The 27792-nt window shown below is 39.6% G+C and overlaps 1 protein-coding gene across 2 annotated transcripts; it reads right to left on the reverse strand.

The window, feature by feature from the left end:
- Positions 1-993: 993 nt before the first annotated feature.
- Positions 994-27792, reverse strand: kdm4aa (lysine (K)-specific demethylase 4A, genome duplicate a). 2 transcript variants are annotated; one of them, XM_051711355.1, is made up of 22 exons: positions 27680-27792; positions 25230-25389; positions 24909-25084; positions 24015-24129; positions 23680-23873; positions 23525-23574; positions 23332-23435; positions 21896-22033; positions 21371-21783; positions 19488-19660; positions 17446-19160; positions 17282-17372; positions 16881-17062; positions 16059-16254; positions 12714-12790; positions 12548-12603; positions 12286-12394; positions 11478-11666; positions 10643-10813; positions 8881-9000; positions 6654-6746; positions 995-6560 (listed from the first exon to the last, which is right to left on the reverse strand). In XM_051711355.1, the coding sequence occupies exons 2-22, from the start codon at positions 25374-25376 to the stop codon at positions 6423-6425; spliced, it is 4647 nt and encodes a 1548-aa protein (XP_051567315.1). In that variant the 5' UTR covers positions 25377-25389; positions 27680-27792; the 3' UTR covers positions 995-6422. The 2 variants fall into 2 exon arrangements, with proteins under 2 accessions (XP_051567316.1, XP_051567315.1); XM_051711356.1 differs by lacking the exon at positions 8881-9000 and having other exon boundaries at positions 994-6560.

The raw sequence follows: 27792 nt of genomic DNA on the forward strand, positions 1-27792 counted from the left end.
AATGTCATCTAATGGCCTCAGAGAATTGACCCGATTGAAATACAGATATAATACTATTTTGTCGCGGAAGGTGGAGTTTTGGCTATTCAGGGCCGGGGGGACAAAGCAGGAAAACTTCTGGCCAGATATATAAAGCAGAGAGAGTCTTTTTCTACCATTCCCTTAGTGAAATCCGCTGGTGGTGAAATATTTACCTAAGCCATTGATATTAATAATGCTTTTAAAGAATTCTATCTTGATCTCTATAGTTCCACGTCTTTGTCTACTGATGAAGATATTAGAAACTTTGTGGAATCATTAGAACTCCCTAAACTGACGATGGAGCAAAAACAAATTCTCTTGATTCTGAGATAACATTGGAGGAGCTTGGCGAGGTAATTAAGGCCTTGCCTACAGGCAAGACTCCAGGGCCAGATGGCTTTGCCGCTGAATTTTTTAGATCTTATGCTACAGAACTGGCTCCACTTTTGCTAGACATTTATACGGAATCATTTAAGAATGGAAAGCTTCCGTCAACCATGACACAAGCCCAGATCAGTGTAATTCTTAAAAAGGACAAAGATCCAAGAGAGTGTAAGAGTTACCGTTCAATTTCCCTGATCCAGCTAGACATTAAAATATTGGTAAAAACTCTGGCTTACGATTAAGTTATGACATCTCTTATACATATAAATCAGGTGGGGTTTATTCAGGGCCGCAGCTCTTCTGATAACATCAGGCGTTTCATCAATATCATGTGGTCAGTGGCAAATGATCAGTCTCTGGTCGCTGCTATTTCACTTGAAGCCAAAAAGATGTTTGATATGGTAGAATGGGAATATCTTTTTAAGATTTTGGAAATATATGGGTTTGGGAATACTTTTATTGGATGGATTAAGTTACTTTATAGACACCCGGTAGCGGCGGTACAAACAAATGGATTAATTTCAGATTATTTTATTTATTTATATTATTTTACTAAAGTGGCAGACACTCTTGATATGGTGCTTCACTTCACTTTTATTGTCACACAACCATATACACAAGTGCAATAGTGGGTGAAAGTCTTGGGTGCAGTTCTGAGCAACATAGCTGTCATGAGTGATGAGACATAAACCAGTTTACAATAAACAGATTTACACATCACATTTTACATAACTAATATACACATAATTACACACAACACAATATACAAATAATAATATACAATATACAGTATACAATACACACAATATAGAATATTGTACAGTATACAATACACACAATATAGAATACACATTATACAATAAAAAAAAGTATATATAGTATATATAAAATATACAGTAGTTTGTATTGTACTGTATTGACATTCAGGCTGTCGGATGATAGTCAGTTGCTAGCATGTTGTTAACAGAGAATATTATTTAAGACAGTCCAGTGTGAGATAATAAGATTAATAAAGTGCAGTGCTGATGTATATTGATCATGAGAGATCAAGAGTTCAGAAGTCTGATTGCTTGGGGGAAGAAGCTGTCATGAAGTCGGCTGGTGCGGGTCCTGATGCTGCGATACCGTCTGCCTGATGGTAGCAGTGAGAGCAGCCCAAGGCTTGGGTGGCTGGAGTCTCTGATGATCCTCCGAGCTTTTTTCACACACCGCCTGGTATACATGTCCTGGAGGGAGGGAAGCTCACCTCCGATGATGTGTCTGGCAGTTCGCACCACCCTTTGCAGGGCTTTGCGGTTGTGGTCAGTGCTATTGCCGTAACAGGCAATGATGCAGCCAGTCAGGATGCTCTCTACAGTGCTGGTGTAGAACCGTGTGAGGAAGTGGCGGTTCATTCCAAACTTCCTCAGCCATCTCAGGAAGAAGAGGCGCTGATGAGCCTTCTTCACAACGGTCTCATTGTGGCCATGTGAGTTCCTCAGTGATGTGGACACCGAGGAACTTGAAGCTGCTGACTCTCTCCACCGGTGCTCCATTGATGGTGATGGGATTGTGTTCTCTGTCTTTTCTCCTGAAGTCCACCACAAGCTCCTTTGTCTTGCTGACGTTGAGGGAGAGGTTGTGCTCCTAACATCAGCGTGTCAGAGTGAGCTCCTCCACTCTGTAGGCCGTTTCATCATTGTCAGTGATCAGACCTACCACCGTCGTATCATCAGCAAACTTGATGGCTTTGGAGCTATGTGTTGCCACACAGTCATTTGTGTACAGGGAATACAGGAGTGGGCTGAGAACATAGCCCTGAGGGGCTCCAGTGTTGAGGGTCAGTGATGAGGAGATGTTGCTGCCCATTCTAACCACCTGGCCTCTGCTTGACAGGAAGTCCAGGATCCAGCTGCACAGTGAGCTGTTTAAGCCCAGAGCCCAGAATTTCACATAAAGCTTGGAGGGCACTATGGTGTTGAATGCTGAGCTGTAGTCTACAAACAGCATTCTCACATAAGTGTTCCTTTTTTCCAGGTGGGAGAGAGCAGTGTGTATTGTAGATGCAATGGCATCATCAGGGAGCGATTGTTGCGGTAAGCAAACTGCAATGGGTCCAGTGATGGAGGCAGCACAGAGCAGATGTAATCTCTGATTAGTCTCTCAAAGCATTTGCTGATGATGGGGGTCAGAGCAACAGGACTCCAGTCATTTAAGCAAGTGATTTTGGATCGCTTTGGTACAGGCACAATGGTGGACATTTTAAAGCATGTGGGGACCACAGAAAAGGAGAGGGAAAGGTTGAAAATGTCCGTAAAAACGCCAGCCAGTTGGTTCGCGCACACTCTGATGACGCGGCCCGGAATGAAATCTGCACCTGTGGCTTTACAGATATTCACCCGTCGTTAGGATTGGGTTACATCCGCTACAGAGATGGAGAGTGAACTAACCACTGTAGCTTCGGCCGCGAGAGCTCTCTCTGCGAGGGCGGTGTTATTTCCCTCGAAACGAGCATAAAAATTATTTAGCTCATCCGGGAGAGAGGCAGCGGTGTTCATGGCGGAGTTTTTATTCCCTTTAAAGTCCGTGATGATATTAATTCCCTGCCACATGCTTCTAGAGTTGGTGGTGTTAAACTGTCCTTCAATCTTGTCCCTGTACTAGCGTTTGGCTGCTCTGATAGTTTTGCAGAGGGCATAACTGGCTTGTTGAATTAAAAGCAGAGGTCCGCGTATCAAGTGCAGTGCGAACATTGCTATTTATCCATGGCTTCTGGTTGGGGTAGATCCGTATTGTTTTGGTCGGAACAACATCCTCTACGCACTTTCTGATGAAACACGTTACGCTATCAGTGTACACCTCGATGTCGTCATCAGAGGCGGACCGGAACATCTCCCAGTCTGCGTGATCAAAACAGTCTTGTAGCGTAGAATCTGATTGGTCCAACCAGCACTGGATCGTTCTGAGGGTGGGTGCTTCCTATTTCAGTTTTTGCCTGTAAGCGGGCAGAAGCAGAATGGAAGAGTGGTCTGATTTGCCAAATGGTGGGCGGGCAAGGGATTTGTTGCCATCCCGGAAGGGAGAGTAGCAATGGTCCAAAACCCGGTCCCCTCGTGTGTTGAAACTGATGTGTTGGTGGTATTTTGGTGTGATTGATTTAATATTGGCTTTGTTAAAGTCCCTGGTCAAAATGAACGTGGCCTCAGGGTGTGCGGTTTTTTGCTTGCTTATAATCCCGTACAGTTCCTTGAGTGCCCGGTCTATGTCGGCTTGTGGGGGGATGTACACAGCTGTGATAATGACCACTGTGAATTCCCTCAGTAGCCAGAATGGTCGACACAGAAGCATGAGAAATTCCAGATCAGGAGAACAGAAAGACTTGATAGAATGTACGTTCCTCTGGTCACACCAGGGTTTGTTGAGCATAAAAGATACACCACCACCTCTGCTTTTACCTCAGAGGTCTTTCGCTCTGTCCACTTGGTGCACAGAGAACCCCACGTGTTCGATGGCTGAATCTGGAATCTCAGCAGACATCAAAGTTTCCGTAAGGCAGATAATGCAGCAGTCCCTCATCTCTCGTTGGAAAGAGATCCGCGCTCTCAGCTCGCAGAGCTTGTTGTCCAAAGACTGAACATTTGCAAGTAGAATACTGGGTAGCGGGGGTCGATTTGCACAACGTCTTACTCTGATGAGAATGCCGGCTCTATTTCCCCTTTTCCTTCAGACAAAGGGCTCCGCTGGCGTTTGTAAACAGCGGGTCGGCATTGAGGAATTTAAAGTCCGGTTTTCTGTGTGCTATTGCAGAACCAATGTCCAAAAGTGTTTGTCTGTTGTAGACAATAAGGCAGACAACATCCAAGACAAAAAAAAAACATAGAATTGTGAACAAAACAAACAAAAAACTGCAGTGTTGCGTCGGAGCTCGCAACGCAGCAGCCATACTCGGTGCCATCTTGAGTCAACTGAAAAAGCTTGCTGCTTTTGGAAAGGGTCACGAGGCTTCATTGTACTATTCCTGGCTAATTCAGAGTTTAGGGGATGGGTATTAACATCTCTTAAGAAGTTATGGGAGAGAGACTTGAATTTAGTACTGGAAGATGGAGAATGGGGTAAGATTTAAAAAAATGTCACAATTGTTAATAATTGATTGTTTGTTTAAATTTGTATATGCAATAAAAAAAATTTTTTAAATAGCAATATCATGCATTAAAAACTATAAATAATGTGCTATTGGAAAAAAGTGGGTTAAAAACCCAAACCCTAATCCTTCAACAGGAATAAAACACACACTGCAATGTAAGAAACATTACGGCCCACATCTTTTAATGACGTACCTTAATGATTTTTACAAAATACATATGGAAGTCTTAGAGCCTCTGCATTCACATATGTAGTGAGAACGAGACTCATTTTTGAAAGCAAAACAAGAGGCAGCAGAAATGTGCTAGCCTGGAACTTAACATTTTTAAATTAACTACATACAACTCTATCTCACAGTATATGAACAATAAACAGGTATTATAAAACAAAGCAATAAAATAGGCTTCTTAATACAAAAAGAAATCTTTTATAATTCTTTTATAATGAATATTAGCCCTCTATTGAACAAATGAGGGACTCATACAACCTTACTTTTCTAAAAGCTGTCTGCTAGACGGCCTGACAGATAAAGACTGTTTACAAGACAAGCACTAACAGACCTTTTTAACTTTCCTAAGTGCATTTGTCTCTGGAGCTTGGCTACTGCAAGGGAAAAAAAGAGAATTCATAAAAGTACAGCTCAGAAGTGCAAAAATAGCTTATTAAAACCTTGGGGTTAATAAAATGTTGACAGCAGTAAGCTACATTAATGAAAATGTCTTGAAAAAGAGTACAAGGTGAGAATGGGAGAAAGATCCTTGGCATTTCAGTACGAGCTTTGCATTTATGTGATTCTCATTCTTCAACAGGACTTTGACTCACACATATTATATTGCAAAAGTTGCTTTTGCAAAGCACCAAGTAATAAATACGCTTGAAAAACTATTAAAAGACGAAACAAGCTAAATTCATTATGTTCCAAATTATGTACAATATTCAGGATCAATTGCTCAATTTATGACTGTGTACATCTTTAAAAAGGAGATCTGTATCCATTAAATGGCAATGGCACCTCCGTTAGGTAAAATACGGGTAGAAACAGCACCCTGAATTAAAGGAATAGTTTATCCAAAAATGAAAATACTGTCATCATTTACTCACCCTCACATTGTTCCAAATCTGTATGATTTTCTTTCTTCTGTGGAACACAAAACAAAAAGTTTAGCAGAAACTTGACGCTACTGTTTCCATATAATGAAAGTGAATGGTGACCAGATGCTGTCAAGCTCTAAAAATTATAAAAACACCATAACAACAGTCTATATGACTCATGCACACTTTATGGTGCTTGACAAACCTTCCCAACACCATTCACTTTTATTGTATGGGAAAAAGCAGTGTGAATATTCTTCCCAATGTGTCCTTTCAAGGTTTACGGAAGGAAAGAAAGTCATACAGATTTGAAACAACATGAGGGTGAGTATTTGATAACAGAATTTAATTTTTGGGTGAATATCCCTTTAAGTAAAATAAATTAATGCAAATTGATAAAAGTAAATATTTTATGAAATGAAGGTTACAAATAATCTTTATTAAATGAATGTGTATTAGAAAGACTCCACAAACTACTGCTTTCATTGATAATTCATTTAGAGACCAGGTGATGCTGTTGATGTTGAGACTTGTGGCACAGTTTCAAAGCATTGAGGTTAAATATGTGTCATCACACACCCTGCAAAGCTGCATCGTCTGAGAAAGACACTGTGAGAATGCCCTGCCAAAATCAGAAAAAGTGTGTTGGACAAATCAGGGTAAGTGCGAGTCCTTCCAGGGAGGGTTCAAACCCATCCAGGCATTTGATTCCTGCAAACTGAACACTATTGACATGAGCAGGCTGTGCTAGAGTCCCCTGGATGGGTGCTGGTGGTTTTGGGTGAAGGCTGTGCTATCGCTGGCTACTCCATGATAGCTCTGTAGATGACTGGTTCGATATAGTCCCCTCTGTACCTGGAGTTGATCACTCTCTGTCTCTTGCTGTCTTGGACCTTCTTCTCTCCGAAAATCCCATCAAAGCGCATGTCCGATGCCTTAGACTGAATCACACACACACGCAGAATTCAACACAGATAAGGCTTTACATTTTTAATGATTGTAAACCTTCCAAACTCAATGAGTATGGAGCTCACCAGACGAGACTTGACTCTCTTGGGAAGTTCTTCATCTAGCGTGTAGACGTCATCTCTCTTCGCTGTGAGCTGTGATCCGTCCTCAAACTCCACCTGAAACAGAAGCAGCAATTCAACTCAACCCATGAATACCGTATTTTCCAGAAATAAAGTCGCACCTGAATATAAGTCGCACCTGGTCAAAATCATGTTGTTGAGAGAAAAAACAAAACACAGATAAGTCACAACTGTGTACAAGTCGCACTGAGAGAGGTTGCATCCAGCAGGCACCTCCATTCAGTCGTTCAGCAGAAGGTCAGACGCACTCCTCGGAGATTCCCTCAGGATTGACGCATCTGATTTAAGTAATCATCTATAACAGTTTTTTCATTTAATGTTTCATGAAAAATATGTGACAAATAAGCCACATTTGTTTTAACTATGCTGAGCACAAATAAACAGCTTTTAGTCTGTGAGTAAAACAATCTGCCTGTTGTATTCTATTTATTTATTAACTTTAGCAACTGTATATCTGTGAATATTTCTGATGTTGGAAACCCTGTTTCTATGCATTATTTATCCTGTTCACTGACTGAATGTTTTTACTATGGGTGTGATGAAACGTCATTTTGTGGGCATGAGGATTTGCGTTTGACAGCGCGGACTTTGTTAGAACATTAATGTCATGATGGGGCAGAATATTTAAATTGGGTGTATAAAATTCTTTGTAAAGGCAAAATACTCAAAATAGGGAACTTTAAAACGCTATACTACCGTCTCTATAACTGATGTTTTCATCTGTTTGTGTGTAAGCTTATGTGTTTTATTGTGCAGCGTGTTTGACCATCCGACATCAATTACTAATAAATAGGCATTTTTCACACTCTGGATTTTAGAACGTGGAAGTAAACATTTGCAGAGTAAACTTCGACAGCAGTGAATGGGAGATCACAGCAAATATGATTTTCACTTACCCATTTGCTCCATGACCAAAAGAAAAAATCCACTATCACGTTTGAATGACTTTCCAGAAGAGGAAAAAATAGAGAGCGGTGGATTAAGACTTTGGTGGTTTACTTTGTCACTCTCTCAGCAGTTGTAATAGAAACCCCCTCGCAGCTGTGGTAATTCGTTTTTTAAAACGAATTCCAGGGTAATATAACACAAAGCATAATGTTATAAATTTACACTCGATATTTAAAAAATTTATAATCTAAAAAAAATGTGCAAGATTTACGCTGATAAATAAGGTGGAAACGCATCATCACAGTCTGTGAAAAAGGTCTATTATGTATGTAAGTCAATTAGTACCATATTTTCCGGAATATACACTGGGGCCAAAAGTTTGGAATAATGTACAGATTTTGCTCTTATGGAAAGAGATTGGTACTTTTATTCACCAAAGTAGCATTCAACTGATCACAATGTATAGTCAGGACATTAACAACGTGAAAAATTACTATTACAATAAAAAAATTTTTTTTTAAAAAGACAGCGGACATCCTCCACGTGCAGCAATGACAGCTTTGCAGATCCTTGGCATTCTAGCAGTCAGTTTGTTCAGATACTCAGGTGACATTTCACCCCACACTTCCTGTAGCACTTGCCATAGATGTGTCTTGTCGGGCACTTCTCATGCACCTTAGTCTAGTTGATCCCACAAAAGCTCAATGGGGTAACGATCCATAACACTCTTTTCCAATTATCTGTTGTTCAATGTCTGTTTCTTTGCTCATTCTAACCTTTTCTTTTTGTTTTTCTGTTTCAAAATGGCTTTTTCTTTGCAATTCTTCCCATAAGGCCTGCACCCCTGAGTCTTCTCTTTACTGATGAAACTGGTGTTGAGCGGGTAGAATTCAATGAAGCAGTGATTTTTCTAGTACCAAATTAGCAATTTAGCATGATTACTCAAGGATAAGGTGTTGGAGTGATGGCTGCTGGAAATGAGGCCTGTCTAGATTTGATCAAAAATTACTTTTTTCAAATAGTGATGGTGCTGTTTTTTTATATCAGTAATGTCCTGACTATACTTTGTGATCAGTTGGATGCCACTTTGGTGAAATAAAGTACCAATTTCCTTCCGAAACAGCAAAATCTGTAGATTATTCCAAACTTTTGGCCGCCAGTTTAAGTTGCATTTTCTTCATCTTCTGAAAGGTCCTGCGACTTATATTCTTGAAAGTATGGTACTAACCGGGTAAAAGAGACAAAACAATTTAATTAATTGATTTCTCTCCCAGACAATTACCTGGTACATCTGAATGACATGAGCGGCAACAAATTTGGCTCCATAGACAAGACCATCTGTCCATCTGACCTGAACCACCTCACCCTGTGGTGGTGGACCCAGCTGAGCACAGTCCCGGTTCTAGATAAACAGTTAAAACCCCATCAGAACATGTCATGAAAGAAAGAAGACAGACAGACAGACAAGAAAGAGTGATAGATAAACAGACATGATAGACAGATAGATAGACAGACAGACAGACAGACAGATAGATAGATCGTTAGATCGTTAGCAGCCTGTCTTCCCAGGCCCAAGGCAGGTGTGAGAGAAAGGCGGTTTGGCCTCTAGCCCGTCGGCCGCGGCGCGTGCTGTTCTCCGCCGACAACACATCTAACTCGCGCAGGGGTCCGAGAAGCGGGTTCAGCGATGCATCTATCTCGGCCAAAAACTCCCCGCTCTGATCCTGAACCTGAGAGGATGCAAGTGCATGCACACATGGAGAATAGAAGCCGGCTCCCCAAGAAGAGGCGCGCTCTACGTTTACAACGAGTGTGCCTCGTTCCACCCCTCTGCCCAAAACGAGGCTTACTAACTATGCACCTCTTCTCTCTCCTGCCCAATCCTGTCGTGAGCCTGGCTGAAGGACAGCCCTCAGAGGCAGGGCGATGATGACGAGGGGAGGGGGCGGGTCGTTCCACCACAGTAGATAAATACAAAAGAAAGAGTGATAGAAAGACACAGACAGACAGACAGACAAATAGAATTCTGCCAAAATAGATAGATAGAAAAGAAAGAGTGATAGATAGAAAGACAGAGACAGACAGCTGATAGAAAGTTAGATACCAAGCCAACATAATGGACTCTATGCACGGCACATAGCCGACGTATTTCCGTTAAAATCTCAGGGCGATAATGGTATAGCCATATATCAGCCATAGCGAAAGTGTCAAGAGAGTTGTTGCAAACTACTCTTCTTTCTAAAATAAAACGACTGACCTCAACAAAAGTAATTTATTTAGTATAAGTATAAAAATGATCTCATTAATGAGCTCTAAAAGTATAAATACATATGAATTGAAGCTTGCAGAACGGCCGAGCACTGCTATACCATTGTGTAAGGCTTCCTATGTTCAGTTCGGCAGAGCTCTGCACGCACATGACAAATTCCTCAGAAATGGGACACAGTTTTTTTTTCCGTAAATTATACTGAAAGTGAGATTTATATTATACTGCATAAATATCATAAAATCAACTAATATTGACCACTATTAGACAAATTGTATGGTTAAGGAAACTAGTCACTATTTTAAGAAATAAATTATTGTTCACTCCTGCATTTGCTGTGAAGCAAATTATTGTCAATTGTCATATTATATTAACTTGTAATATCACAGGGCTATACTTTATCTAGCAAAATGAATCAAAATAAGTGCATGAGTAATACAGTCGGAAACAGGGATCTTGTTAAGCCAGTAATGGTCTATGTCTTGTGAATATTCACCCTCATTGTTTTTATTTATTTTGAAATATACTGGATGGAGCAACAGCTCTGTGTCTCAATGTGAGTTGGATATTGTCCAATGTCATCCGCAGAAACATTTGTAAATAACGTGTCTTGACAGCGCAGAAAGAAATAGTTTCCGGTACTGTGCCGGATGTAAGTGCACCCCCTGAAGCAAAACGCGGAAGTGACCATGCATAGAGTCCATTAGTATAGCTAATTAAAATGATACTAACTGTTTAAAGAAATAATACATAGATAAAATCTCTTTAGCCCCCTTACCACAATGTCCTCTGGGAAAAGGTTATCACTGAAGGAGCCGTCATCAAAGTTGACCTCATAAAACGTCTCTTTTGACAGCTGTATCACTTCACACTGATAGTAACGTCCATTTTTGTGCTTGCAGATGACCTTCTGACCCACACTGAGCTCTATCATAGCTGCTTTATTACGCTACAGGAAGAGAGAAAGATAGATCAGAAACTAAACTCATATTAATGTCCATATCACATATCACTGCATGAGCCTAAGTGGTCTTAAAGGACAAGTTCATGCAAAAATTAACTATTGACGTCAATGATGATGAATGCCATTAGTTCTCGCATCACATGACTAACTGCATTGTGAGTTTAACGTTGTAAATCTGAATATTTGTAAGTGCAAATTAGATTAATGCCTTTAGTTTCAGTCTGTTCCCCACAGAAAGCTATCGTATGACTTCAGAAGACTTGGAATTCAAGTGCCTTTTTTGAACTTGTATGATAAGAGGAGCGTGAACATTCATGTTTTGTGACAGCTCGCTAACGCAAACTTTCATTTAAAACCTCTCATTTTGTGTTCCACGGAAGAAAGAAATTCAGATGGGTTTAGAACAACATAAGGGTGAGTACATGATGACAAAATTTAAATTTTTTAGAAACTATTCCTCTAAAAACTACTGCAGAATGTGCAGATAAAAAAGAACTTGCTATGAACAGAGAAAAATGAAGGGGTGCTTTGTATTCTGCTCTAAAAGAAAACAGGATGAGACTATAGCTGCATATCGGATTGTAGTGCAATAACGTGCGAAAGAACTGATGAAGCAGATCTACGTGACAACGTGTTTCAGAGGCTATACCTCTGACTGGACCGGCCCTTTGTGGCGGCAGCAGGTGACGTAGACGATGAAGGGCCAGTTGTCCGGGTGCATGATGACACCGGCGGCCTGAGCACAGGTGGGGTGGTATGAGGTGGGGCACCGGCCGTGAGAACACTGCACACAACAGCCTGACATTTTCTTCATTCGCCGTTTGCAGTAGTAGCATTTCTGCAACACACAGGAGGGATCAGCTCACAGTAAGTCAGTTCAGAGGAAGTGAGACAGGAAATGTGATAAATATCATTATGTCTGCTTACAGCATCCTGGAGCCATCGCAACTTAAGTTTTCAACCACGTGTGCATGAAAAATACGTTTTTCAAAGAAATGTCCTTCAAATAAATGATGAAATGCATTAATAGTATGTATAATGAAATGTATAGGCCCAACAATATGTGTTGTGGCTCATCTTGAATTTTGAGCTACTGTCCTAACGGTTTTATTTTAAATCTATTTGATAATGTAAAATGTGGAAAAACTGTGTTATCCTCCCTTTTAAATGGTGAAAACCCGATTTATTTTGCTATCCTACTTATTATATATGGTTAGTTGCATTTTAGTGTATTCATAAAAACAATTATAGCATTGTTATTTCCCTCCTGTCCACAACCCTGTCAGAACAGACCTGTGACCCATTTCTGGGTCATGACCCACCAGTTAAGAGCCACTTATGTTACACACATTTCAAACTGTTGATTTATAAGGGTTTGGGGAAAGAGATATATCCTTGAGAAAGGGATTCAACCCCTTTTTAAAGGGCAGCCGTGGGTAAAGGGCACATAAACTTACCAGTTTAAATCTCTGTAAAGGAATGCCACTGAGATCCACAGGCGATCGTTCACTGATGTTTATAAAGCGAGCCTCAAGCACTGCCACTGCACACAGGACGTGAACCCATCTGCATAACCAGATACATATTGTTCCACTTTAGTAACATGGGGTGGTAGTTTTTTGAATATGAATAACATTAATAGATCCTGAAGAAAACAGCAAGGCACTTCAAATTATGCCATGTTGGTGCTGCCCTCTAGTGGAAATTCAACGTACTTACTTGCCATTATTGGCTCTGTGCAACGCACCACCTCTCAACGAACATAAACAGCAATTCTGAAAGTCAACAATGACAGATTAAGACATCATCAACCTACACTTCAGACAGAGAATGGAGAAATTACCGATTTTGTATGCGAATAATGCAATGTGAAGACAGTGGGTACCTCTGTGAGTGCGTTGGCTTTACAGCGGGCACATTTCCAGTCTTTGGTAACTCTCGCCGGAGTGATACCATAACAACCTAGAAGACAACAAAGAGCTTAAATGAACCAAACTTCTCATTATTTAACACAACACTTCTTGAAACAGCTTTATTTTTCATACTTACACCGCTTGCACTATGGACACTGATGATACCTCAAACTGTATGGCTTCTTGCGGAGCGGTGTGCTTATTTTATTCTAAGCAATCAAACACGATTTTCATGTGACTAAATATAGGTATATTTCTAGTTTCAATATTATTTGTACTTCAGACGTTTGTTTTGTTGGACAAGAAAAACTAGCTTCATACCATGTGACCCACATTTGGTTTTCAACCATTGAACCATCCAAAATTTACACATGGAGAGCCATCTCTGGGATTTAACCACAGAGGGCCTTAAGTATGCAGATACCAAAAGGAAAGCTTGTTCTAAAAAAGAATCTAAAAGGATATTGAGATATCTTTAATACTTCTGAAGTTACGAGCACTCCAACTTTGGAAAAACAACATAAACATTTTTTTCCACATTTTTGGACTCACACCATTGGTCAGCATCAAGGGGTGCTGAAATAAACTGATTTTAGTAACAGACCTACTTATCTCTACTGTATGTACCAATAAAATAATGATATTGCCACCTTTCTAAGGTTATTTTTTTTACCTGTATTTTTGCCCCAAAACAATGCAAAAATTGTCATTTTGTCCCCCATCTACAAAATAATGTAATATTTTGGCTTTGACCATCATATATGTTTATCTTTCTTCAGAAAAAATTATTAACAAAACCAAACATTTGAGCAGGGGAAATTTCTGAAATTTGGTTGATTTGACATGGAAGAACCCTATAGACTCATATTAAAGGAGCCATAACAGAATATCATGGCACCGGTATACTTCATACGAAATCAAAGAACAAATGAGTGTGACACCATTTCAAACAAATCTGGCTAAAACTAAGGTGTTTTTGAGTTTGTTTCTGTGTTTTGTGACAGCTCGCCAGCGCAAACTTATTTAAAATTTGTACTGGCTGCTAATCACCTTCATACTGCCATTGGTCCACGTCATCGGTGGATGTGACCTGGAGCTTCACCTACTTTGAGCTCAGCAACTAATTCCGGTTACATTGTTCAGTCAGTTAAGGTCAGTCAACATGAACACATCGCCGTGCAGAGTTATTAGCGAGCTGGTGCAAACTTTCCTAAATGTGTACGATCATTCGCATAGACACATATTCCAAGAACATGTCATGCGATTTTATTTTTAACTAGACTAAAAAAGGAATGAAATGTACTTAAATACTTTTAAATGCCCATTCACTCTGTTGTTTGATCTGCTGCTTCACTCTTGTGTCTCCTGCAGCCAAAAGCCATTCACACATCTGCCCAAAGTGAGATTTGCCTATCATCATTATTCTTTTGTCTGCATTGTATCCATTAACATTCTTTTATACATTAATCTTTGCAGTAGTATCAGTGTCAGCATAAATTACAATAAAAGATCGTAACCGGTGCATAGTATTGCCTTGCATTAGCGCCATGAATGCAGAATCAGGGTTGCTGCAGAAGTTCTAAAATCAAATTTAAGATTTTTAAGACCTTTTTTAAGACCTATTATATTTTATAAATAAAATGAATACCGTATCCCCATACAAAAACAAACACACACAAAAATAAATCATGTATCACAGACTATTACTTAAACAGGCTGGTGCACACATTCAACATGGCCTTAACATTGCTTATCAGTAAAAAAGTGTAGGCTACATGCAAGTTTAAAATACTCAAGACATGTTTTCCACATATACTGTATCACATTAAAATTGGTTTATTTACCATTGTATAAATTAATACAAATAAGAGGTCAACCAATATTGGATTTCACTGATATGATAATGTGTTGAAAGGAAGGCAATTAATCTGCCAAAGGTTTTTAAAATTGGCAGCCTATATGAAATGTTCTTAGTCTTTCCTTCCTGTGATGGGGAGGGCTAGACAGAGGCTACAAGATTTCAAACTGAATTAAATTCCAGATGCAGTTTATTTTGCAACCAATATACCAATAACCAAGAAAAATAAATAAATAAAATAAATAAAAAAGATTTGATTCATAGCGCAGAACTTTTAACTTTAAAGGCTGAAACACACTCTTATTTTGAAATTATGCGCTTCACTGCTTCTAGTTGCTCCTTCAAACAGATAAGGGAAATAAAATGTATACTCCTACAATTATCTACAACATATTACAATATAAACAATTAAAAGTAAACATTGTCATATTTCATCAACAACGCTTGTCATAAATTTCCGTTATGTCCTAATAATTGTGAACTGCTCTGCAACAGCTTAAAACACTCACAAGCCCCCGCGTTTTCACTCTGAAGGACGCAGCGCATGCGTTTATTTAATTAAATCATATTCTTTTGATAATCACATTAGGTTATATCAGGATTCCTGTTTTCCCGCCTCCAAATTTAAGACATCTTTAAATGGTAATTAAGACTTTTATTGTATCATTTAAGATATTTAAGACTTTTTATGACCTTAAATTTTGGAAAACTGAATTTAAGACATTTCAAGACTTTTTAAAGATCCGCGAGAACCCTGAGAATGCAAACAAGACAAATTACACATTATCTACTGCACATATATTACTCTAAATCATCATCGAGCAGTTAAAACAACTTCTTTTACTAATTTTGTGTGAATTCTACTCATAGAATAAAGCATGAAAACATTGATAACACATTTTAATATCAAATTAGTTAAGGTTTTACATGTAGTCTTGAACATCCTCATATTTACATGCTCCTCTAAACGCCTCCCACAGTGGTGTGGCCAGTATCTGAATGTTCGTATATTTTGAGCGAGGAATGAAGAAGAACTTTTCTGTGGGTTTGCCGGAGCCTTTAAAAGTGTGTTCCTTTGCTGAATGACCCAGAAAACACTGGGAATGCCCTAGGAACTACAGAACACCTCAGCAATGTCAGGCCAACTCCAATATGCTGGTGGTGAGTATTGCACGGGCATACACCATTCATAGTTTCTTTTAAAAAAGTACAAATCTAATTCTGTCTCTATCTGAGAACTTGAAACACATCACATATTTTGGCCTCTTCTTGATATCTTTTACAAATGTAATGCCATGCATTAACCTTTGTAAACTCTTGCAACTAGTTTAGAAGCCCTCATTGAAACAGCCTGGGAACTTGGAAACTAGGACTTTGTGCATCCTGACTTTTGCAAATTGCATAAAGCCTCAACAGATTGAAGCTTGTGTTTTTTAGCTCCTGAGAAAAGTATACTCACTGGTGTGCACACGGACGCTACACTGTGTGCAGCTGATGAGCAGGCTGGTGCCATCCTCCTCCAGGTGAGGTGTGGTCAGGTGGATGTCAGTGCTGTCTTCTGTGGTCGTGGTGAAACACATCTCTGGAATCAGAGGCTTGCTCCTCATCTGACCCCCTGACAGCAACACAGCTGGCTCACTTTCGCCCCCTTCAGACTAAATACACACATTACACTTCAATGATGGGAGAAGAATATACACATATCTCTGATGCACACATTTTTTTCAACACAAACACGCCCTCTTTTCTAGGTAAATGAGGCCCATTACAGTTTGTGGCTTAGTGTTTTTTCACAACACTCTGAGCTATCTGCCTGGTGAAATTATTGTTGTGCTATTACCGACGTGGAAATTAGGCAGTCAACGGAATGTAATTTAAAAGTGATGTATGTGTACATTCCCTTAATATTTGCATATTTTCCATTGATCATGCCAGCATAATTTATCAAATGATGACCAAATGATGGAGAAGAGTGTTATAACTAGGCATATACCCATATATGCGGTAGGGTTGGGTATCGATTCACAAGCACATGAATTCTGATTCATTTGGGTATATTTAATTTATAATGTCCACTTTGTTAAAATATGTAGGAAATTCTCTCATTAAATGTTGTAAATTATGCAGGGAAACTTTTAACTTGGTACAATATGAAAATATTAACTTCTTAAATATTAAATTAACAACAAAAATAGCTAAAATGCAGTTCAAATGCAGTCTTGCTATTGTTCTTTAATTTGTTACATTCAAATGATATGTTTGGTAAGTTGATGTGCCTTACCCGTTGGTGTGCCTGGAAGAGCATGCACACAGCACAGTATGGTGGCAGCAGACCCATCTCTCTGTTGTATTCCCTCTCTCTCTCTGGATTATACGGTCTGTTCTGCCATAACTGGGACAGAGGTCGAGCCCAGGCCTCCCCATCCAGACCCTCCTCCTCTGATGCTGCCTGATCCTGCAGCTCTGCAAATACACACACAATTTATCACTTTTTTGTTTATGTTGCATTGACACCTAGTGGCACCGATGCCAGTGTAAAAATGAGGTAATCACAGTCAGCCATGATTAATTTATTCCATGAGTGAATGTGTTGTACAACAGGGTGATTAACAAAAAAAAAGAGACTCTTATTTGGCTTGTCATGTGATCTCAACATGGCGGCCCCTATGTAAAATAGCTGACCTTCATCACTGATGCTGTCCTTCATCAGAGGATGGTGTCTGGGGAGTCTGGGCAGCCTCTGCTGAACATCAACTGGACAATCATCTGATTTCTACAGGACGACACAAACACTTATTATACACAGCCACACACAGCAGTATGCGTGTTGTATGTGGTGTACACACCTTGCTGTCCTCTTGAGATTCACTGTCAGAGTCACTGTCTTGGTCTCTCTCAAGCCTGCTACGCGTTTCCAGCTCGCTGTAATCTCCCTTTGCGTAGCTGTGGACATGCAGCACCTCAGCAGGACTCAGCGTCCTCTGGAAGATGTGCTGGGCTGCAGGCTGGCTCACCTGACTACTGCTCGCCAACAAAGAAATACACCGTGACTCAGCGAGTTCACGTTTGGGGCTGATGGTGCTGTCGCTGGGTTCTGGGGTAACATCATAAGTGTGGGTGGAGCTTACGCTGGGTTTGCATTTAGGGCTGAAAATGTGGGTGCTTGGTTTTGTAGTGACATCACAGATAAGGGTGGTGTTAACGCTGGGCTTACTGGGTTCTGTGGTGAGATCATTGGTGTGGGCGGAGTTAATGCTGGGCTTGCATTTTGGGCTGATTATGCTGTCGTCGCTGGGTTCTGCGGTGACATAAAAGGTGTGGGCGGAGCCAATGCTGGGCTCAAATTTAGAGCTGATAGAGTTGGTGCTGAGATTTGTGGTGACATCACAGATGAGGCCAGAGTTAATGGTGGGCTCACTTTTAGGACTGATGGTACTCTTCTTTATGGTGTTGTTGCTGGGTTCTGTGTTAACATCATAACGGTGGGCGGAGTTAATGCTGGGCTCACATTTTTGGCTGATGATGCTATTGCTTGGTTCTGGAGTGAGATCACAAGTGTGGGTGGAGTTAATGCTGGGCTTGCTGGGTTCATTGTTGACATCATAAGTGCAGGCGGGGTTAATGCTGGGCTCCTTTTTAGGACTGATGGTACTCGTATTTATGGTGTTGTTGCTGGGTTCTGCGATGACATCATAACTGTGGGCGGAGCTACTGCTGGGCTCACATTTCAGGCTGATAGTGTTGGTGTTTACTGTGTTGTTGCTGTGTTTTTTGGTGACATCAGAGATGAGGGTGGAGTTAATGCTGGGCTCGCACTCTGGGCTGATGATGCTGTTGCTTGGTTCTGGAGTGAGATCACAAGTGTGGGTGGAGTTAATGCTGGGCTCGCATTTTTGGCTGATGATACTGTTGCTGGGTTCTTGTGTGACTTCACAGATGAGGGCGGAGCTAATGCTGGGTTCTGTGGTGACATCATAAATGTGGGCGGTCTTAATGCTGGGCTCGTGTTTTGGCCAGATGGTACTGTTGCTGGGATCTGGTGTTACATCATAGATGTGGGCAGAGTTAATGCTGGGCTGAGCAGACATACTGCTGGTATGCAGCTCTGATGTGATGTCAGTGGATTGGTCTTCATCAGTGATGTCACTGGAACATGAATGTGGCGTGATGTCACTTGGCCGTGCATCGCTGAGCTCCGTTTTGAGTTTACCGATTTGTGTGATGTCTTCCGGTTTGCTATGGACATCACAACTTTGAGTGACATCACCGGACTGAGAGGTGACGTCACTGCTCTTTGCCATGACATCACTACTCTGCGCCACATCATAGCTGGTTTCATCACTGATGTTGTTGGATTGTGAGGATGAGGTGACATCACTGGTTTCAGGAGGAGGGATGTCATTGCTTGGTTGGGGTTGAGTTGTGATGTCACTGCTTGAGGTGGGGTGTGGCTGCTGGTTGGATGAAGAGAGCTCCGCCTCCGTGCAAGGATGGGCTTGATTCCCTTGCTGGTTTGGAGGGGGCGTGTCTGTCTCCATGGTTTCCTCAGCTTTCCCATCACCTACAGAAAAAAAAAAAACAGGATGTTTATGGTATTTAAAAAAAAAAAAAACTACTTCCATGTACCATATACTGTAAAAAAAATAAAGGCATCTTTATGTACTCAAAGAACTTATATATATTAAAGCGCATCAAAGCTTTTCGCTTATGAGGGAGTTCCATTGACAGTCCTTAAAGTTCTTGCAGGAACTAAGCGTACATTTCCAAAGAACTAAATAGGTTTCTGGAGGATCTCCAGAGGGTTCCACCAGTGTGAAAGCTGAGAAAACCCAAAATGGTGCCTCAGGTAACTATTTTTACAGTGCATACTGTATATGAAGGTCTCTACCTGGGATGGATTGTTCTTTCATGTAGTCTGTCTTAGTCTGGCCGAATTTGGCTTTCTTCTTCTCAACTTCCTCCTCTTCTGCCTTCAACTGATTATCCACATCTTTCTCTCCAGTCTCAGCACTGGGTCTAAGTCGTTTCTGGCCCAGCTTCTGCTTTGGACTGCTGCTATTGCTGATATAAGAAGAAAGATGACATCAGAGGGATTAAAAACAGCATCCTGTAAGGTTGCAGGACCAAACCCCAGAAGAGGTGATCCATTATTATAACTGTGTTCTTCAGAAGGAATGACCATGAAAAATGTTTTACTGCAAAATCACCTTTGGTATGTGTCTGATAAATGACACATAAGTAGCTCTGACCAAAAGTAGATTTCTGCAGAATTTGAACGCCCGTCATTATTAAAACTTTAGACATGCTTCGCTCTTCTGTGGTAATTTATTAAATACTTTAAATTATTAATAATAATAATAATAATAATAATACATTTTTATTAGTATAGGACCTTTCATACATAAAATGCAGCTCAAAGTGCTTCACAGTTGGAAGTATAAAATCACAGAATTCAACATTTCAGGGAGAGTAAAACAAATCATAGCAATAACATTTAAACAGTACACAGCTCCCAATGAATTTGTATTACTCTCAGCTTGGTTTAACATATTTTACCATATTTCAATGCATTCAGCATGATTCTGCAAATTTTTCCTCACACAACATGCCTCATTCATGAAGCACGAGCAGAACGAATTTGTGTAAATCCCAATCGCCCAATCACCACAGCCTAATCATTAGCTGTTATAAAATAGTGTCCACCTACTTTTTCAGCTGTCTTTGTTCTGGAAGTATTTTTCCCATTAGAATTTCATAAAATACTTCATTAAAGAGTTTTAAGCCATAAACCAAACCAACCAACTCTGAGGTGAATTACAACAGTATCAGATTTGATTTGAAGCAAAAAAGTATTCTAAATCGGACAAAAAGACAAAAGGAAAAAGACTTTTTCATGAGGGAATGAACTACAATCCCATGAAACATTAAAAATGACGTAATCGAATTAAAAACGATGGAAAAATATAAAACTGTTGATTTAAAGTTGTTGATTATAATCATTTAAACAATATATTTGCAAAATATAAGTAGTTTGAGAGTGTACAGCAACGAACTCGAATGCATCAGGGGAGTGGGCATTTGCTGCAGAGCTCTTTTGGTGCACTTTGTTAGCAACAATTCTCTGATTGGTGGAGATTATCTCATGGGTAGTGTAGTTTTTCAACCAGAAATTCTGCTATTAAACTCTTTTTTTTTTTCTTTTTTTTTATTTACAAAGTTGAAATAACGTTGACTGAGGATTCAACAGAAGCATTTACCATCGATTTACAACCTCAGAACTCACAGTAGGTCTGTCTTTAAAGGTTTATAAATTACCATTAAAAATTAATTGAATCTATGGAGAAAATGAATGGGATTTTAACTTCCGGAAACAGACTGTTACGCTCTACTGCTAAAGCAAGCAATGGTATTTTCTGTACTTAAGGTTAGAGATTTGAACAAACCCCAGTATGCTACAGACATGAATGATACATCATGCCGCTTGTTAAAGTGTGCTATTACTTTGTTTCTCAGTGATCACACTTTTGATTCACAATAAAATTGTTCAGAAAAAAACAACAACAAAACAACATAGACTTCCCTTGAAGGAAGGACCCGAGCCATATCTGAGAACTTGAATATCAGAGACTTGGTGGTGGGCTCTTTTGACTCTTTTGGCCTGTAACCAGAACACCTCACAACCACCAAGAACACCCTAACAAACGGTCTTGTATGTTTCGTACTTGCTGAAGTACAATTCACAACAGACAATGTACTCTTTCTTCTACACACCTGCTGTTTTGCTCTGAAGTGCTGCTGGGCTCCTCAGTGCTAACAGTCTTCTTCTCTCCTTTCTCTGCCTTTCCACCATCTGTATCTGCTTTCTCCGTTTCTCCTTTAATTTCCTTTCCAGACAAACTTTCAGCATTCTCCTCCTCTCCACCTCCTGGCTTTGCCGTCTGCTCCTCTTTATGCTCTGTTTCTCCTTTCTTCACCTCGGTTTGTGTTTTGCTGCTTTCGCTGAGTTCTCCCTTTTCATTTTCAGTCTTTGCATCAATAAGGAACTCTGCTGCCTCGGGGGTGGGCTTTGAGTGGTCAATGGGCACAGTGTCCTTTCCTGCTTTCCAAAGTTTGTAACGTTCTGGCTGAAACATACGGACAAACACATCCATGGAGATCTTCACCATGTCTTTCCGACAGGAACACTAAAATGAGAAAGAGACAAACATTGCCAAACAAGATGACAAAAACATCCATTATATTCTGAAGTACCATACTTATTCAGCATTGACTTTTTACTATGTAAACCAAACATACTAATGTTGCCTGTTTGCCATAATCGATCCAGCGCTGTGTGGCAAAGTTTGTGGATTCTGCACAGTTAAATCCATGGTTAAATCCAGCATGATATCCATATGGAAAGGTCACAATGAACTCGCCTGCTTCCTGTGTCACCTGATGTGTTAAGCAGAAATGTACATAAAGTTTTTTTTTCCATACATCAAGGTGATGATCACATTTGTATTTGTAGGCATTCATATGTTAAGTGAACACATACTGTATATTTTAGTATGTTTGGACAAACACTGAAATGTATTGACAGTATCTAAAATGAAAACCCATTTACATATGTACAACTCTTAAAGGGATAGTTCACCCAAAACAATCTCTCATCATTTACTCACCACCATGCCATCCCAGATGTGTATGATTTTCTTTCTTCTGCAGAACACAAACAAAGATTTTTAGAAGAATATCTCAGCTCTGTAGGTCCATACAATGCAAGTGAACGGGTACCAAAATCTTGGAGCTCCAAAAAGCACATCAAGACAGCATAAAAGTAATCCATACGATTCCAGTGTTTTAATCCATATCTTCAGAAGCGATCCAATAAGTTTTGGGTGAGAACAGACCAAAATGTAACTCTTTTTCACTGTACATCTTGCCATTGCAGTCTCTAGGCATGATCATGATCGATTACACTGCCTCGTGCTTGACGCATGCAGAGAGCGCTAGGAGACATCTGATGTCAAGATTTATAGTGAAAAAGGAGTAATATTATGGTCTGTTATCACCCAAACCTGATTGGATCACTTCAGAAGACTGGAGTCATATGGATTACTTTTATGCTGTCTTGATGTGCTTTTTGGAGCTCCAAGATTTTGGTACCCGTTCACTTGCATTGTATGGACCTACAGAGCTGAGATTTTCTTCTAAAAATCTTCATTTGTGTTCTGCAGAAGAAAGAAAGTCATGCACATCTGGGACGGCATGAAGGTGAGTAAATGATGAGAAAATTTTCAATTTTGGGTGAACTATCCCTTCTACTGGATTGAGTTGTACTTGCCAGAACCTTTGTGAGCGTATCCCCGTAGTAAATAGTAAACAATGGGGAAATATTTTCAGAGAAAGACCTTTTCAATGTCAAATATTTTTATAAATGAATCCAGATGAATTAGGATCAAATGAGTTAAATGCAATGACTAAGTTATATAAATATGACTATTAACATTTATCATTCAGATTAATATTAATATTTAATTTCATTTATTATAAATATATATTGTATATTTAATTGTCCAATCCAACTGTGCGCAAACATACATTATCTAGAACCACAACTTTACATAATAATTTGTTGGTAACCTAAAAAAAAACATTTCCCTCCAGAAAATATTAAAAGTATGCAAAATATTTTCAGACCAGAGAAAAAACAAAGCTTTGCATTTTTACGTAAAATAGACACAACTCACCTTCTCAAATGGTATGCCATACTTCCTCAGAATTGATGGTGAAATTAAAGTCATTTTGTGTCGCAAGAAGGCTTCACAACTTTGAGCGCTTCCGGGAAAAAAACCTGCATGAATGCAGATCAGAAGTGCCATGAATTAGAGAGCTGATCAAGAGGAGTAGGAAAGTAATAAAATCTACAGAACACCACCATACCTTTAGCAAGACGCTCCAATCGTTTCCCATGCTCTGGAGGCACCACATACCTGTAGAAAAGCTTGTTTTGAATTTAAGACTAAGTAGTAATGCCTTTAAAATCTCTTTAGAATAAGAAGTGTAATATGAATATTAAACATGTCCTGTGACAGTACCAGGACTTGGGTTCTCCAAAGTGAAGGTAATTAATGCTGTAAAGATCCATGTCCTCTGTGTGCCAGGCAAACGTGCTCTTCCACATCCCGAAATACAGATACGGAGTGTTTACACCTTTTATTGTGATTCCACTCTCTCTCTCCACAGTGTCCAAAATACTGTTTAGATGGCCCATATTCCACTCCGTCACATCCTTTTAGGAGAATAAAGCCACAAGTATGGTTGCGATAATTTTATGGCACCATCATGACACAGAACAGGAATGGTTGTGACTAAGAGATTATAGTGAAAAACATTAATAAATCAGGCAAAAGATAAGTTTAAATTAACTCACTGGATCATAGAGAGTTCCACTGACATCTGCCCCATATAATGGTGGGTTGAACGTTAAATTCTTCCAAAATTTTCTCTCAAGTTCATCAAAATCTGCATATCTGGGATTACAAAATCTGCAATGGCAGAGTGAGAGAACCCTTTATGTCAACATGAAACGACACACAAAATAATGCATTGAAAGTCCATAAATTCACGTATTTCTGATTGAATCAAAATATTTAAAGGGCAGGACTTCCCATTATCCACTGGGATTTTATTGGATTATGAAAAATGTGCATTCAATATTAATGGTTATTATTATTATTTTATTTCTCCCCAATTTGGAATGCCCAATTCCCAATGTGCTCTAAGTCCTCGTGGTGGCGTAGTGACTCGCCTCAATCCAGGTGGTGGAGGATGAATCTCAGTTGCCTCCGCATCTGAGACCATCAATCTGTGCATCCTATCACGTGGCTTGTTGAGCGTGTTACCGCATCCACGCTCAACTCACCACACGCCCCACTGAGAGCAAGAACCACATTATAGTGACCACGAAGAGATTACGCCATGTGACTCTACCCTCCCTAGCAACCGGGCCGATTTGGTTGCTTAGGAGTCCTGGCTGGAGTCACTCAGCACGCCCTGGATTCAAAGTCACAACTCCAGAGGTGGTAGTCAGCGTCTTTACTTGCTGAGCTACCCAGGCCCCCAATATTAATTGTTATTAATATTTTCCCCCATCACCGTGGCTTTGGTTACTTGATGATAAAAGTTATTTTAATAAAAAATTATAAAAACAATAATTTGTTTTATTTACAATAACATTGTACTGACAAATTGTGCACAATAAGTTCAGGGACTTAAACAAGAGTCATTTTTGATTTCATGTTGTCTGGCACACTTTGCTCCTCACTTGTCTGTGTTGGCAGTTTTGCGAAACTCGCGGACAGTCATTGGCTTTTTCTGGATGTTGTACTGTGTGAAGAGCCCTGATTGGCCAGTCACAACCTGTTGAATCGGGGTGGAAATCACCAGGTCGTCGATGTCATCATACGTACGCCGCGGCTTCCAGTCCTTTGGTGGCACCACCTACACCAAACAGGCACACTAATGAGCTATGCATACTTCCAATGCTCATCCAGGACACAAAATAAGAACGTTCTATGTGAAATTAAAAATAAACCTGAAAAAGATGCTGACTAAATCTAACGCCTGTAAACAAAAAGCCGCTAACCTTTGCCATCCCGGCTCTGTGTGCCCCCTGTGACTCCACATATGCGATGTATCTGTTGAAGTCTTTGAACTCGTCTTTTGTGGGATGAAAGGTCATGATCCTAGCCCCAGGACTCTGGGAGCTCTGAGAGGCTGAGTCCGAAGCCATTCTGACGATTGCACTGTAAGAGAGAAACTTAGGACATTTTTGCAACAAAACAAAATCCATAATATTGCATGTTTAGAAAAAATGTAACAACATTTTGCTACCTTTATAAATAATTAGTAGGCATGCAGCTTTTATGAACTCAGTTATCCACACTTAATGACCAGTGAAGGCAAATTAGGTTTTTTAAAAATGGTGAAAAACATAAAATAAATGGTGACCAGTTGCAGGACACAAGACATACAGTTTCCTTTATATGCACTGATATAAATTTACCACTTCTACTACTATTTTTAGGTCAGTTTATTTATTTAGCACATTCCATTTAGAATGGTAATTGAAAGTGCTTTACAAAGGCATAATACAGAAAACAAAATATGTAAGACTCAAATTTAAAATAATTTTAGAACATACAAAAGAAAAAGAAATAAAAGTTTAGTTCAAAATGGATTAAAGTTAACGAAAGATAACTAAATACAAGCAATAATTGGGGGAAAAAACACCAATAAAAATTAGTGATTCAGACCCCTAATTAATTAGATTCCTACTAATTTGCATTGGAAAAATGTAAGTAAAATTATTTTTTGCATGCTGACACGCTCACAGATTTTACAGAGCGAAATAAAGTCAGAATAAATGAAAAATGAAATCAACTCACTGTACTGATTTTTCAAAGCAACCGCATATGACAACAATACAACTACATGCAACTTTCATACTTTTGAAAAATAGTCCCTACATACTGCATACCTGCCATCATCGGATTGTGTAAAATAGGGAGATTTTTGGGGGGAGGGGGTGTTACGTGGTTCGTATATGCGAGGAATGGCAGCCAGTGGAGTTTCTGGTGCCCCCCAGGGTAAGATGGTGCCCCCGTAAGGAGTAGGTGCACTACGCAGACTGCATAATCTGTGTATAGGGAGCGGCAGTACCGATCAGTAATACTACATTGAAGATGAATAATATCAAGAAATTGACCATCTATTCAGATGGTCCCTTACCACATCCTTCACAGTTTTAGCAATAAATGCTGTTTGAGTTATTAATACTAAAAAGTGTATATCCTTTCTTATATGCTGAGAACTTTCCTGACCCATGACTTCTTCAATTATTTATCTTTATTTTATTTATGTATACATCTGTGATCTGTGTTGGTTTATGTATATTTTTTTATTTGATTTACTTTATTTGATTTATTTTTTTCCTTCACCTTCTTGTCTTTATGACTCAGTGATAGTATTCATACATTGTTGGATCTTATATCTTTATATTCACCTTCAGTTTTTCAATTAAAAAAAATTCCAGTTTTAGCACAATGTGTGGATATTTCAGACGGTCCCTTACCGCACCCTCCACAGTATTAGCACGTTTCAGCACAATGTGTGGACTTTTCAGACGACCCCTTTCCCACCATATGAAAAATATCCAATTTATATCAACGATGTTAAATTAACGATCTGGAACGATTTCGCCGTGACGCCATCTGACCAGTTTACGGGACAAATCTCGTCCCGTATTGATTCGATACGGGACGCATCATGTTATACTTAAATACAAATGCAAAGTGTAGATGTGGAAAATCGCGAGTTTATCGGGAGAAATTGTAAATCGGAAGTACAGCGGGAGGAGGGGTGGAAAAACGGGAGAAACCCGGTAAAATCGGGAGTGTTGGCACGAATGATATACTGTTTTATTCAAACTGATAGAATAGAATATAAGCACATGTAACCATTTTACAGTCTTGAAAGACATAAACTCAAAGCAAATTAAATTAACCTTTTGCTGTGTGTAATTATTGTTATTAAGACGAATATGTAAAAACACCTGTAAACTCAGACCCTACACTAGCATGCTAGCAAACATTAGCCTGATAAACACAATATCTGATAATTAGATGTGTTTAACCAGACAGAATCAGATCCACATCTCTCATTGTCAGCATTTCATAAGGCTCAGTTAAAGTTCTGACCCAAAAATCTCTCAAACTCGCACAAAACAACAACAACAACAACAACATAACCAACATACACACGGCTAGAGCTGCTAAAACAACACAAACTCACTCCTGTCACACAAACAAACACATTCAGCTCAACACACATGCGGTTGTATTCATTAACACACGTTATTAACAGCTCTGATGAGTGTATAACTGTGTTATTACATGAATTATTGATCCGCTCCAAACTTTGATGAGCTGTGGTGGCTAACTACTGTAAACACCGACATGCAAGCACCGAAACACACATTAAATCACTCCACACCCGATAGTTTCTGTCAGGAGAGAAGGATGTAAGTTTACTCACGGGTGTTGACGGCTCGGCAGAGGGCTGCTGATTGCACAAACGCAGAGAAACAGCGCATAAAAAGACGATTATACAGCAGACATGTCCACCATTAGAGTGCAGCGCTTCTGCGC

This window comes from Myxocyprinus asiaticus, chromosome 12, assembly GCF_019703515.2.
Source record: "Myxocyprinus asiaticus isolate MX2 ecotype Aquarium Trade chromosome 12, UBuf_Myxa_2, whole genome shotgun sequence".
NCBI classification, from domain to species: Eukaryota; Metazoa; Chordata; class Actinopteri; order Cypriniformes; family Catostomidae; genus Myxocyprinus; species Myxocyprinus asiaticus.